The sequence below is a fragment of the Dasypus novemcinctus genome, chromosome 26, assembly GCF_030445035.2.
Source record: "Dasypus novemcinctus isolate mDasNov1 chromosome 26, mDasNov1.1.hap2, whole genome shotgun sequence".
Taxonomy (NCBI): domain Eukaryota; kingdom Metazoa; phylum Chordata; class Mammalia; order Cingulata; family Dasypodidae; genus Dasypus; species Dasypus novemcinctus.
Window position 1 is genome coordinate 42,217,944 of NC_080698.1, and position 13,647 is coordinate 42,231,590.

The 13,647-nt window shown below is 41.0% G+C and overlaps 1 protein-coding gene across 1 annotated transcript in view; it reads left to right on the plus strand.

The window, feature by feature from the left end:
* Positions 1-13,647, plus strand: part of ITPR1 (inositol 1,4,5-trisphosphate receptor type 1) — a 347,955-nt gene that overhangs the window by 141,340 nt on the left and 192,968 nt on the right. Inside the window, exons 6-10 of the mRNA XM_058288936.2 lie at positions 2,734-2,820; positions 5,380-5,538; positions 8,595-8,693; positions 10,224-10,307; positions 10,417-10,563. Of these exons, the coding sequence (XP_058144919.1) occupies positions 2,734-2,820; positions 5,380-5,538; positions 8,595-8,693; positions 10,224-10,307; positions 10,417-10,563 (576 nt within the window). The remainder of the gene's footprint in view (positions 1-2,733; positions 2,821-5,379; positions 5,539-8,594; positions 8,694-10,223; positions 10,308-10,416; positions 10,564-13,647) is intronic.

Genomic DNA, 13,647 nt, shown 5'->3' on the forward strand with positions numbered 1-13,647 from the left:
GAATTTGGAAAGCCTTTGTCTTCATAAAAGAGAACTTATAGGAGAAAGAACTTATAGGAAAAGCACATCCTAAAAATGGTCCCAAAGTTAATGCATTTCATGTTCATTTGGTAGGCGTGTATAGATAGACTCAGTCATGATTAAACCTTTGAACAGTTTCAAGATGTGATATTGTGTATTTTAAGAGAAATCAGATATTTATTCTCTAGTCTTGTTTTATTTTTCGTTTTGATTTTACCTTTTATATGTTTTTAGTCAAATGCCCTTTGCTCTTTATAACTGCTGGCATTTAGTTTTTAATTTGGAATATGTGATTGTTTGATGAGTAATATGTCATTTCTTTTCAGATATGTCAGTGCCCCTTGACCTGCTGCTTTTATACTTAGTCTAAGTGTAGGTAGCTTCTTAATATTTTAGATGAGTGTTTCTTTTTTAAACTGAAGACATTGGAAATTCTTGAGAATGGAGGGGGAAGGTCCATGCGACCTTCCTCTTAAAGAAGGGCCCGTTGTAAGTGCCAGAAGCACTGCTGTAGAATTCTTTGAGGGTGAATTCTTTTAGTGTGATGTTTTGAACAGATAAACTGTATTTGCGTCTTGGAAAATGTCATGTTTTATTTTACTGAATACATTGATTTTTCTCTCGTTGACATTTTTCCCTCTTGAATTTCTAGCCCATATCAGCTGAGAACTGCTTAGCAGAAAGAACAAATGCCTCTTTACAAAGTATAAAGCTTCATCCAAGTAACAAGTGGATTCGGTCCAAGTTTTTGCTTGGAAAACTACCTACAGAACCTGTGGGCCCTGTATAGATCTCTCAAGCGGGTGGAGCACAGGCGTGAAAAAAGAGGGAACAAGAGGCACAAGGAGATACGAAGGGAAAGTGTTTATGGAGAAGGGAGAGTTAGGAGAGCTATCCAGTGCTGAGGGCAGCTTTAGAGCCCATGGATTGCCATGTTGTCTATCTGCACTGGTATGATTTTTGGATGTGCCTTCAACTCAGTGGGTTTTTATCCTTTATTGTAACAGAGAATAGCAGATTGGTAAGAAGTCCCAAAAGAGAGAGAGGAAGCTTCTGAATGGAGCATTGTTTAAAGAGCTGAGACAGGTGGTAAACTTGCAGTGATCCGTAAAAGTGTTGGCAGGCCATTCTCTTTCTGTAACATGGTTTCTTTCTGGTTTAAGATTGCTTCATGCAGTTTATTTTTCTTGAAAGATGTACCTTCCTGAAAATGCCTACACTTCAGGTAGAAGTGAAGCAGATGCTGGCTTTTGAAGGAAACTGAAGGTTTCTTGACCCATCCAATTTAGTGTGCCTTTTGAAATGCTCATCACTAGAACTTTTCTTAGTTTTAAAAACTTGTATTTATGATAATAAAATATATTGATACCTATTATGTGTCTTACCTAACCTTCTCTTTAATCCTTACACGGCTCTAAAAGATTTGTATTACCCCCATTTTGTGAAAGAAATACTGAATGAGGCTTAGTGAAATTACGTGACCTGGCCAAGATAATGAAGCTGGTATGTGGTAGAGCCAAGACCAAGTCCAGACAGGCCATTAACCCTTTGCCATCTGACAGCATCGTACCTCAAGGACAGAATCACATGTGAAAGGAAATTCTAGAAAGAGAACATTAGAAACACTTGAGAAGCACATGATGGGTCATCAGGATTTTATCCACAAAATTAGCCACTGAGTTTCTTCCTCATTGTTTTACTTCTGTCTTACCTCTAGCACTGTTTTAATATAACAGTACCTTCAAATTTGTACAGGTAAACAAGTGAAAAATGACTGTGCAGGATAGTGACCTGGGCAGACCATTTTGGAACCCTCGGTTCAGCTTCACCATTCTAACAGGCCAAATTTGGACTGGGAATGTCTCCTGGCCTCATTTATAACTCTACAATCCGGAGTTAACTCAAAGATGGGTTTGAGGATGATCTCTGCCACGTAGTAGATGTGTGATTTTTAAAAACTAACAAAAAACACGTTATTAAGGAAAATTGCAAATGTATACAAAAGTAGAGAAAATAGTATAACAAACCTCTTTTGTACCCATCATTCAACTAACTATAATGTTGACCAAGAGTTTTAATCTTTTTTTTTTCTATAAAATTGGGATAATAATATTACCCTCAAAGATCTACAATGAAAATGAATGAAATTGTGATTAATATCTCTTATAACAACTTAGGCTTTGAGAGCCACTGGGAGTGAGGCATTAGGCTTAGTGATTCCTTAGTTGTAGATATGGTTATCACCTTATTTTACAAAAGAGGAAACTGAGCCGCTCCCAAATGTTAAGTGACACACTCAAGGTCATAAAACCAGAAAGCACCAAAAACCAGGATCTGAATCCAGGTTTACTTTATAGCAAAGTCATAAAAAAGGATTCTGACAAATAATAAAGGACCATATAAATTCTCTCCAACCCCAATCCTCTTTCCTTTAAAAAATGTGTAAGCATTTACTTTATTCTCACCCAAAGCAAATGTCTCTAAATTCCTTAAAGAAAAAAAAAATTTTTGAGTCAAAAAGGGGCCAACAGAAGCAAAGAGCTGATTTTTTGAACTCCTTACTCATTTTGCTTAGCCTCAGGATTTACTTAGATATTTGCTTATTTCTATGATTTTTGTAAGTATTAAGTGGTGACATTTGTTTTGCACTGCTGCAGAGAAATAGAACCCATTGTTTCCTCTTTGTGACCAATCTTCCTTCTCCGTGCGCAGCATGCTGCAGACTTGGAAAAGAAGCAGAACGAGACAGAAAACAGGAAATTGCTGGGGACCGTAATCCAGTATGGTAATGTGATCCAGGTAGGTCAAGGCAGCCCTTCCCTTGTGGAGCCGAAGACTGGAACTGAGAAAACACACACGTGAAATGGGGTTTAGGCACCTTCACAAGTGGATGTCATGTGGGCAGTTTATTGTAAAAAGACTAGTTTTCATTCTTAAATATGGTAGTTCCTTGGGCCAGTCAGTCTTCTCTCAGTGCAGGAACCCACTTCACTCCCCCCGTGGCTGGTGATTTTAACCTGTGCTCAGATATCTTACATGGGATATTTTAACCTGTGCTCAGATATTTTACATGGGAAGCTTCCGACCTGAAAAGGAGGCTGGCTGTGGCAGTTTTGTTTAACCTGCATTGTTTGAAAGTTTTTCCTATCTGGTGAAAATCGGAGTCCCTGTAATCTTTTGACTCAGTAGCTGTTCTCCAGAGGTAACAGGAGCAACTTTATGTCTTCAGATAGAATATCTGTCTTATCTCACAGCTTGTGAGGTTTACTTGCTTATCTCTTGTGCCTTTAACTTTGTAATGGGAATAAAACAAAATCCAGGAAAGAGCGATCTCAGGCTTTGCTCAGTAGACAGTCTGGTCTCTCCCAGTCTTAGAGAAAAGAGTGCTTGAGGAAGTGCAGTACCAAAATTGACCTCTCCCGATTTGTCCAGTCACCAGTTAAAAAAAATTTTTTTTAAGGTACTGGTATCAGAAATTCAACCCAGGACCTTGTATGTGAGAAGCTGGTGCTCAACCACTGAGCTACACTTTTTGTTTGTTTGCTTGCTTGTTTTTGTTTTTAGAAGGTACTGGGGTCGAACTTGGGACCTTGTATGTGGGAAGCAGACGCTCAATCACTTGAGCTATATCCGTTCCCACCAAATTATTTTGACCCAGGCACATAGTAGATAGTAGTTACCAACCTTTTAAGCATCAGACTGTTGGGTTATATTGCATCATTATTTCCCTTTTGGGGAGAGTTTGCTTACCATGTAAAATTTACTTTTTATCAAGGGATTCCTTCCCATTTTATTTTTATTTATATTAAATATAGAGCAGTGCTAATCAGGGACATGGAAAATAGTAATTGCCAAATTGGTAAAAAGCAAACTTTTGTGGTTGAATGGATTATTTAATTAGGTCTTTTGAAACATTAACTAAGTTGCTCCCAAAATCGATTTGAAAATGAGGCCATGCCAGTCTCACCCTACTTCCTCTTGGTCTATCCAGATGAGAATGGACAGGACATGTGGGTTTTGAAGTTCAGCTTTATGAATGGGCCAGGCCAGTGCACGTCACTCTGATTTGTTGAGATTGGAGGATATGGCTTGCACTGAAGATGAAAGTGGCGCTTGGGAGTTAAGAATATAAAGTCTTCAGTGCCTTCCAGTTCAGGTTTTGCCGTTTACTGACTATGAGATTTTAGGCAAGAAATCTTGCTGTGCCTCAGCTTGCTTACCTGCAAAATGGGAATGATAATGGTACCTGCTTCCAGAATGGTTCTGTGGTGCCTATCACCTAGTAAGCTCTGCATACGTATTGGCTAATCTTAATTGTTACTACTTTCCCCAGGCCTGGGTCTTGGAATATAAATCAGTTTGGAGTCCAGTATCTGGTCAGGTCCCTGGAGGATTAGAGCCCAAAGTCACCAACAGAACAATGAGGGTTTGGAAGGGCATTGCTCTCACTTTGTTATTCATGACCAGAGGATGTCAGGGGCTCATGAGTCAAACAAGTCACCTCTTCACCCCCAACAGTCCTGTTAGAAGGTTTGTGGACCTCCGAAGAGTGTTGTAGAAACCGTATCTGCTAACATGTACAAAGGTGGTTAGTGGCATTTGGTACTAGAGTCCTGTGCCATTTACCATTTTTCTAGGGATTGGACAGACTTTCATATTCCCTTCCATCTTCTCTTATAGCCCACTGAGTTGGGAAGCCTTGGTCAACTCTCCCAGGTCCTGACCTACAATCAGACAATTTATTTCCACTCTAGATCTTCAGACTTCCCATCCCCTTCATATGTGACCAAGAATCAAGAATAAAGTGCTAGGAAATTCAAGGTGGAAATCCATGGCAGCTGTGTTCTTCCAAATGACTGATCGTTCCCTAATTGGACTGCCTTTTAAAGCAAACTGTTTCATGTGCTCAAGTGTCCTACCTTAGCTCCACCTTCATGTTAGGGCCTCAGCCTGCAGGTCCTCAGCCCCTTCCCATGAGGTCAGATCCCTGCCTGGTACCAGATGGCAGGATGCTGTTCCTCAAGCCCTTTCCCTGGGGTCTCATCCCTCCCCACTGACAGCAAAGCACTTTTCTCAGCTGCTGGTAATACTCAACCTGAGCAATGTCCATTTTGTCCAAGGCTGTATTGGAGAAAAAGTAAAACCTTCTTTCTTCTCTTCTACCTTCTACTTCTGCTCCCTTTGCTCTCTCCCTTCTTTTCTAATTATTCCCAGCCTTCGGCACTTTGTGAATCTCTGACTTCATAACTAGCTTGGTAGTAGGAGGAATGCTTGATACATATTTTATATGACTGAGAGGAATGGTAGAGAATTCAGAGACTTGCTGACACTCCTCTTATTTTCTTGGTGGGTTTCTAGCTCCTGCATTTGAAAAGCAATAAATACCTGACTGTGAATAAGAGGCTGCCAGCTTTGCTGGAGAAGAATGCCATGAGAGTGACGCTGGACGAGGCTGGGAATGAAGGGTCCTGGTTTTATATTCAGCCGTTCTACAAGCTGCGATCCATCGGCGACAGCGTACGTACAGATTTCCAGGCTAAGGAATACTGTGTGCCATGAATCCAGCCATAGCCGTGTGTTAGAGTCAATGCTGGAACCAAAGCCTTCTCCTGTATGAAGAGAAGGGAATCACTATGGAAACCAGTGTTTGGGAAACAAGGAAAATTGGAGAGAAGTGTGACCTAAATACAGTAGCTGTGTTTTTCCTCCTGGGCTTCTGAAAAGTTGTAGGAACAGCTGTTACCTCAGTAACTTTACCATGAAAACAGCTATCATATATTACCATCCCAGGGAGTGTCTCTGTCCTTTGAGATCCAATAGCAGAGTAGAAAGGCCTTTCTATTTTGGAAATAACCCACTGAATTGTGGTTACTCCAGCAAGGAGAACAGAAGAGAAGTAGGTGTAGCAAGAAAGGAAAGTAGACTTTAGGACTAACCCACTTGTTCCTTTGTCTGTGAGCTTGCAGGCTCACCAGCCCATTTCGGCAGCTGCAGTTGGTCCTGAACTGGCTCCGCTCCTGAGGGGTCAAGAGGACATGAAGCCACGGGTTTCCTTTTCAGCGCGACTTAGAACGGTTCTGATGAGCTAAATCAGCAAGCCATTACGTGGGCTTCTATTTAACAATGGGCTTATTTAAGTGCTATAAGCCACGTTTCTGACTTTAAGATTCTAAGATAGTTTCTTTTTACTTAAAGGAAATATATGCCTTAAACAGCATGAAATCTCCAAGTGTTCAGTTAGCCTTAAACTAAGACCAGATTTTGCCATTTTTCAGTATTACCATTTAAGTTTACAAGCATTGGGCAGTTGAAATATATGTTAACTTGTGTGTCTATGTGTCTATTATATCATATGTAATATACCAGAAGCACCCAGTACCAGATTATATTACCAGCAAAAGTGGGTTCTTTCTGCTTGATGCACCCTAAGACCAATCCCTGAGACCACCAGGGTTCAAAGAGAGGAGCTTATTTGTTTGTGCAAGCAAAAGAGGTCAGTTGCCTTAAATGACCAAAAACTGCCTCCTGGCTCTGCAGAACTTCTAATATCTTATAACATTAGGGCGCTATTGAGTAACTGGGGTGGAGCTGGCACAGGTTCCTTCATTAGTGAACATTAAGGGGCGGAACAGGACGGGGTGGGCACCAACAAAGGTTCTGGGATGGGAGAGTCCAGAGCAGGTTAGTTAAAAGGTTTTTCATATGGACAGTAAACAGAGGTCAGTCCAGAATTACCATCACAGTAGTGAGCACACACCAGTGAGGCTAAGTCTAGAGAAACCATAAGCAAGGGTGAGGCCTGTTTAGAATAGCAGGATTAGGCTAAGTCTAGCCAGTTTCAGTAATTTCAGGTGTTAACCCTTGGCTATTGGTAAATATAAAGGCATCTATGTAATGATTTAGTAATCATAATTATTTGTTAATTCTTAATACGCAGTTACAACTATCCCCTTCCAGCTGATATACTATAAATATTATCCTTAGCTCTCCAGTAAAGCTTAGATTTCATCAAAAAAGTTGAATCTCTTGAGCTTTTTAACTTATATTCTTCTGGAGTTAGAGAACATTAAATTAAACATATCAAACTGAAAATAGATGGCGTTTTACATTTTAGGAAAGCGTCTTCCCCACCCCTCTTCCTTCCACCCATGTAATAAAAACAAGTATACTGTATTAGGGTTCTCCAGAGAAAACAGAGCCAACGGGATTTATATGTAGTAAATATTGTGAGATTTATTATAGGAATTGTTTCACATGAGTGTGGGGATTGGCACATTCAGATTCCATGGGGCAGGCTGCAAGCTGGTAATGCTGATGAAGGTTTTCGTGAATTCCCCAGGAGAAGCTGACTGGCTGAGTTACGGAGAGAAATTCTTTGACTGCTGAAACCCTCAGGTCTCCCTTTAAGGCAGGGGTTCTTAACCAGGGGTCCACAGACACCCAAGGGGTCTGTGGAAAGATTTCAGGGAGTTTGTGAGCTTGAATTGAAAAAAAATCAACTTATCTTTATTTTCTCTGACCTCTAACTGAAATCTAGCATTTCCTTCACTTATGAATGTATGTAGTAAATAAATTACGGTAGTATTCATTTTACCTGAGTGGCAAAGGGGTCTGTGGAACAAAAACGGTTAAGAACCCCTGCTTTAAGACATATATGTTATTGAGAGCCCTCATGGCGGAAGGCAATCGTCTTTGTTGATTGTAGATGCAATCAGCCATAGATGCAATCAATTTGACTAATGATTTAAATCCACAAGGTAACAATCAGGCCTATGCGTGTTTAACTAAACAATTGGACACCATAATGGCCAGGTTGGCACATGAACTTAACCATCACATGTACCTCATTCTGAATTTTATTTTCAGGAACTCCTGTGCTTTCTTATCCTTTAAATTAATCTGTTTAGCTGTGACTTAGTTGAGGAATTAAGATAGACTTGAATATTTATCCTTTTAGAATAGTGTTTTTCAAATTACGGGTCTTGACCCATTAGTGGGTCATGAAATCAATGGCTTGTGGCTATCATTTTAAAAGGTGAAATAGAATAGAAAGCACCAGGCTGTATTGGAAGTAGTGAGAATAAATATTGTTCTTTTTGGCAATGTTTGTTTCAGTTATTTATATGAATTTAAGAATATACATATTATTGGGTCATAATAGAAAATGTATTCCTTAATGTGTGTTGTAATGAAAGAAGTATGAAAGTCACTGCTTAGAAATATCAAATTATGGCTTTATTCTTTCCAAGATAAAGACTTACTTCAGGTGATCAATCTACCCCTAAAATTTAGTGAATGCTACTGACATGAGTACCATCACAGCACTCAGCAAAGATAAGACTTTTTTTCTTCGTATTGCTTGGGACTCTGAAAACATCTCTATATAATCAACACTAATCTTGGAACCAGAATTCACCCTTAGGCTTGCCAATCTCCCTGTTCAGGGTCAGGCTTCAGACACGTGGTGTGTGCCGTGTTTGCCTGTCGCCTCCTTCAGCGCAGCGTCTCAGGGCTCTTCCCTGAGCCACCCCGTGGTCAGCCTGCAGTCCTCCCACCTGTTTTCTCCTTTCCAGGTGGTCATAGGTGATAAAGTGGTGCTGAACCCCGTCAACGCTGGCCAGCCGCTGCACGCCAGCAGCCACCAGCTGGTGGATAACCCCGGCTGCAACGAGGTAAGGCCAGTCAAGGCGCGGCCGGTGGGTAGGAGTGTGTGTGTGCTGAGTGGCTTCAGGAGTGACTGAGCAGGGTGCCCACTCTGCAGGTGAGGAAACTGAGGCCCAGAGGCAGGGCTGCCACTTGAGTTGCTCAAGCCTGTGCAGTGGGTGGTGGGTGGGGCTGATTTTCACCCCACTTCTCAATTTGCTAAAGCCTGTGTCCACACAGGAGTGTTTTTCTTCTTTTGTTAAGCCAGAGAGGGCCCCTTTTACCAAATTTTTCTGGTCAGGGACTCTTTCTTCTAATTTGTCTGCCTGGAGAGGGTGCCTTTTCCAAGTACTAAGAAGTACATGCTCCAGGTCATCAGCAGCCCTGCCCTGGTGATATCCTGCTTGTGGCAGCCCATCTCCTTAGCCTCTCAGCCAGCAGGTGGAGGGCACGGGCTTTACCTCGCTTGTGGCGTGAATATCTGTCTAATGGTTATGAACACAGGCTCCGGAGTTGGACACATGTGGATTCAAATCCCAACCCATGATGTAATAGCTCCATGACTATAGGCCAGTTACCCAGTCTCCCTGGGTGTGACTTTCCCTGCCTCTGAAAGGTAGTATAATGATAGGACCTATTCTTTAGGATGTTGCTGAGGATTAAATGAGATAGCGAGTGTTAGTACTTAGCCCCGTGCCTGGCACATATGTAGTGCACCAGCAATAGCTATGATTATCATTAGCATATTAGAATGTATGCAATGGCCTCATTATTTGCCTTTTTTTTTTTTTTTAAGATTTTAAAATTTATTTCTCTTCCCTTCCTCCCCCAGTTGTCTGTTCTCTGTGTCCATTCGCTATGTGTTTTTTTGTGTCCACTTCTATTCTTGTCAGGGGCCCGGGAATTTGTGTCTCTTCTTTTTTTGTTGCATCATCTTGCTGCATCAGTTTTCTGTGTGTGCGGGGCCACTCCTGGGCAGGCTGGACTTTTTTTCGCACTGGGCAGCTCTCCTTATGGGGTGCACACCTTGCGCGCGTGGGGCCCCCCTATGCCCGGGATACCCCTGCGTGGCACGGCACTCCTTGCACACATCAGCAATGCATGTGGGCCAGCTCCACACGGGTCAAGGAGGTCCTGGTTTGAACTGCAGACCTCCCATGTGATCGGTGGACACTATATCCGTTGAGCCAAGTCTGCTTCCCTATTTGCCTTTTTTTAAGTATTTGTTTCCATTTGGTCTTTACTTTGTGACTGCAAAACAGGAGTCTTGCAGGAAAGGGGATATATCCATTCCAGAAGGGCAGAAAGCTTGGTTCCTTCAGTCACAGTGGGAGCATAAGCAGTGACTGGTGCAAATGAACTACTTATTACCAAACCCTTAAAACAGGCTGGGTGAATTTGTAGGTCCTATAATCTTAGTGCTGTCAGCCTTTAGGGTTTTTTTGGCTGAAGCACAGCCTTGCTTCTTGGGTGGTAATGAAGACTTTTGAAGCTGGATGAGACAGTTGAAGTGAAAATGGCCAACATATGTCACCAAATAACTGTAATTTGTTTTCCAGGTCAATTCCGTCAACTGCAATACAAGCTGGAAGATAGTCCTTTTCATGAAATGGAGTGATAACAAAGATGACATCTTGAAAGGGGTAAGTTTGACACTTTATGGGCTCAGCAGTGCATGGCTCTCTCGAGGCAGCAGGTTAGTTCTCATTTTCAATGTATTTTTCCTCAATTTTTCACTGTTTTGACTTCTAGGGCGACGTGGTGAGGTTGTTCCATGCCGAGCAGGAGAAGTTTCTCACCTGCGACGAGCACAGGAAAAAGCAGCACGTCTTCCTGAGGACCACCGGCCGGCAGTCGGCCACGTCTGCCACTAGTTCAAAGGCCCTGTGGGAGGTGGAGGTAAGCATGGGGCAGGAGAGCGGGAGCAAGGCCTCTTGAGTTTGTAGGAATAGATCACATCCATGTACTTATTAATACCCACCTCGTTTCAAAAAATGAAATGGGTCGACTTAAAGAATAGTTACACCACAACATAGCAGAAGGATGCTGGGTAGTTTTTCTGGAGGAATGAAATATCTACTTTGGAAACAGACTCAAAACTGAAATCAGGGCCTTCTTTCTCTAAGCTATCTAATCATCCATCCCTTCTATTTTTCTTTCCTGTGTTCATTTATCTGTCACAATAGTGTTTGCTGGGTGCCTGCCCAACTTAATACCTAGGTGATCATACATTTCGAGGAACTCTAGAGGCCTTTAGAGGAACTGTTGGTCTAGTGGTATTGGTGATAGAGCAGAGAAGAAAAGATAAATGCCCAAGTAATTAGGACCTACAGCTGGATGGTAAAGGTGATAAGAAGCACCTTCCATGTGCTCTGAAGGGTGAGGTAAGGGAGGGAGAACTTTTAGTTGGGTGAGAGATTAGAAAAGGCTTCCTAAAGGAGGCAGTGTTGGAGTTGTTACATACAAGAAGGTTGGTATTTCAGAAGGAAGAGAGGAAATGGAGTAGGTTACTTCATATAAGATAATTGACATGGAATTGGAAATTTGGGGCAGCCATGGGATAAAACTCCACAGCCAGGTTTAGTGGGATCATAGTATTGACATGGGAAAGAAAAGAGAAAGTGTTTTTGGCGTCCTGAGCCTGAAGGGCCATGTGTCCAGACTCTGAGAAGTTGGGGTTGAATTTATAGGTGGGGGAGAAACTTGGAAAGTTGTTTTGAGCCAGAGAGTAACGTAATCAGCATGCTGCTTAAAGATGAGTCTGCCCTCAGCATGTAGTTGATTGAGAGAAGCTGGGGAGAGACTAGAGTTGTGGGACCAAGAAAAAAATGATTTTAGTGCTTGATGAGGGAGGTAATGAGAGCTGGCTCTGAAGTGGAACTCGGCTCCTTGCCCACAGTCTCTCTCTGTTTAAATGCAGCTCTTTGGGTAGCTATATGTTATTCTCTGTCTGCTTGTCTTCTCTCTCCTTCCTCCCTGTCTTCAGTTTTTTTATCCTTTGAATGAGGCATAGCAGGTTGGCAGTAAAGTGCCCAAGTCTCTACAGGTCAAGAAATAGAACATTTGTGGTGATGAACACACAACGTTGTGATTATACTCAAAGCCATTGATTATACACTTTGGATAGACTGTATGGTATGTGACTATATCTCAGTAAAATTGCTTAGTAAGTAAATAACTGTGTAAGCATAGCCAGAAATAACAGCTTATATACAGCAGGGGAACCAGAGGGAGATTGAGAGGTGAAGAATTTTCTTGTTTGTCTGTTTGTTTTTGTTTATTATTGTCATTATTAAAATAAAAACTAACAATTGTGCTAACAATTGTCGAAGTGACAAATGTATAACTGTGATTATACCAAATGCCATTGATTGTACACTTTGGATGAATTGTTTACTTTATTAATGTTTATCAATAAACTTGATTTGTTAAAAAAAGAACCAGAACAGTATCAGCTCCCTTGGAAGGCTCTCTTGAGCCCCTTTCCAGTTGGTACCTAACTTTTCTCCCCAGAAGGGTGACCACTGTTTTGACCTCTGTCTCCACAGATCGGTATTGTCTGTTCTTGAACTTTTCATATTAATGGAATCATACAATACACAGTCTTTTAATTTTGAGTCTGGTTTTTCTACTTATCTAGTTATTTCTACTTATCTAATTATTACAAGAGTCATCCATGATGTAGCATATATCAAATGGTTCATTCCTTTCAATTGCTGAGTAGTATCCACATTTTGTTTAGCCATTCATCTCTTGATGGGAATTTAGGTTGTTTCCAGTTTTTGACTATTATAAATAAAGCTGCTCTAGGAATTTGTATACAAGTTTTTGTGTGGACATAGCTTTCATTTCTCTTGGTTGAACACCCAAGAGTGAAATGGCTGGGTCATTTGGTAGGTGAATTTTAACTGGATAAGAAACTGCCACACTGCTTTCCAAAGTGGCTTTACCATTTTACATTCCCACCAGCAGTTCTTCCACATCCTTGCCTACTTTTGGTATGATCAGTTTTTACAGTGTTAAACATTTTAATAGGTGTGTAGTGATATTTTTTGTTTTAATTTCCATGTGTCTTATGACTAATGATGGTGAACGTTTTTTTCATGTGCTTATTTACCGTCTGTATATCTTCTTTGGGGAAGTGTCTGTTCACATTTTTTGCATGTTGTTTTTTTTTTGAGGTGCTGGGGCCTGGGATTGAACGTGGGACCTCATATGTGTGAACTTGGCACTCAACCACTGAGCCTCATCGGCTCCCCTGAGTTGGTTTTTTTTGTTTGTTTGCTTTTGTTTTTAGGAGGCTTGGGGATCAAACCTGGGACCACCCATGTGGGAAGCAGGTGCTCAACCTCTTGAGCTATATCCACACTTTACCACTCTTTTAACGTGATATTTTAATAATCAGGTTCGTTTTGATGTATTGTATAAAACAGTTTCTGTGGTTTTCGGGATAAAAAAGGAATTTACATAAAATGTTTTATTTTTGCCCTCTACCCATTTTCGTCTGTTCTCCCCTCTCTCGACACTATAGCACTTGCTTTTTATTTATTGTGAACGTCTACATAGGGATAGTATTCGTCCTAATAGATTAAAAATGCTTGAAAGCTGAAATTTGTCCTGGAATCTAGAGATCCCATTGTACCCACCACAGGGTTTTATACATTTAAAACTGTCTTATAAAACCACTTTTTATGTTTGATTTAGATACTGGTGACAAAAAAAGAAAAGAAAAAAAAAAGTCATGTCTTCCCAAGTTATTTTTTAAAAGAAAAATTGAAAATAGAGAAAACAAGGGCAGTAATGAACCATCATTTCATAAACCTAAAGTACCCACTTCCATTGAGCCTTTTATCTATGAACAGGATATTTTTACATAGTTTACGAACAATTTTGCACCTTCCCGTATCATGTTATCATAAAACTGAAAAAAAAATTGTGTTAAATCACCATGATAGAGCTTAGTGCCTTAAGAGCAGGTACCAC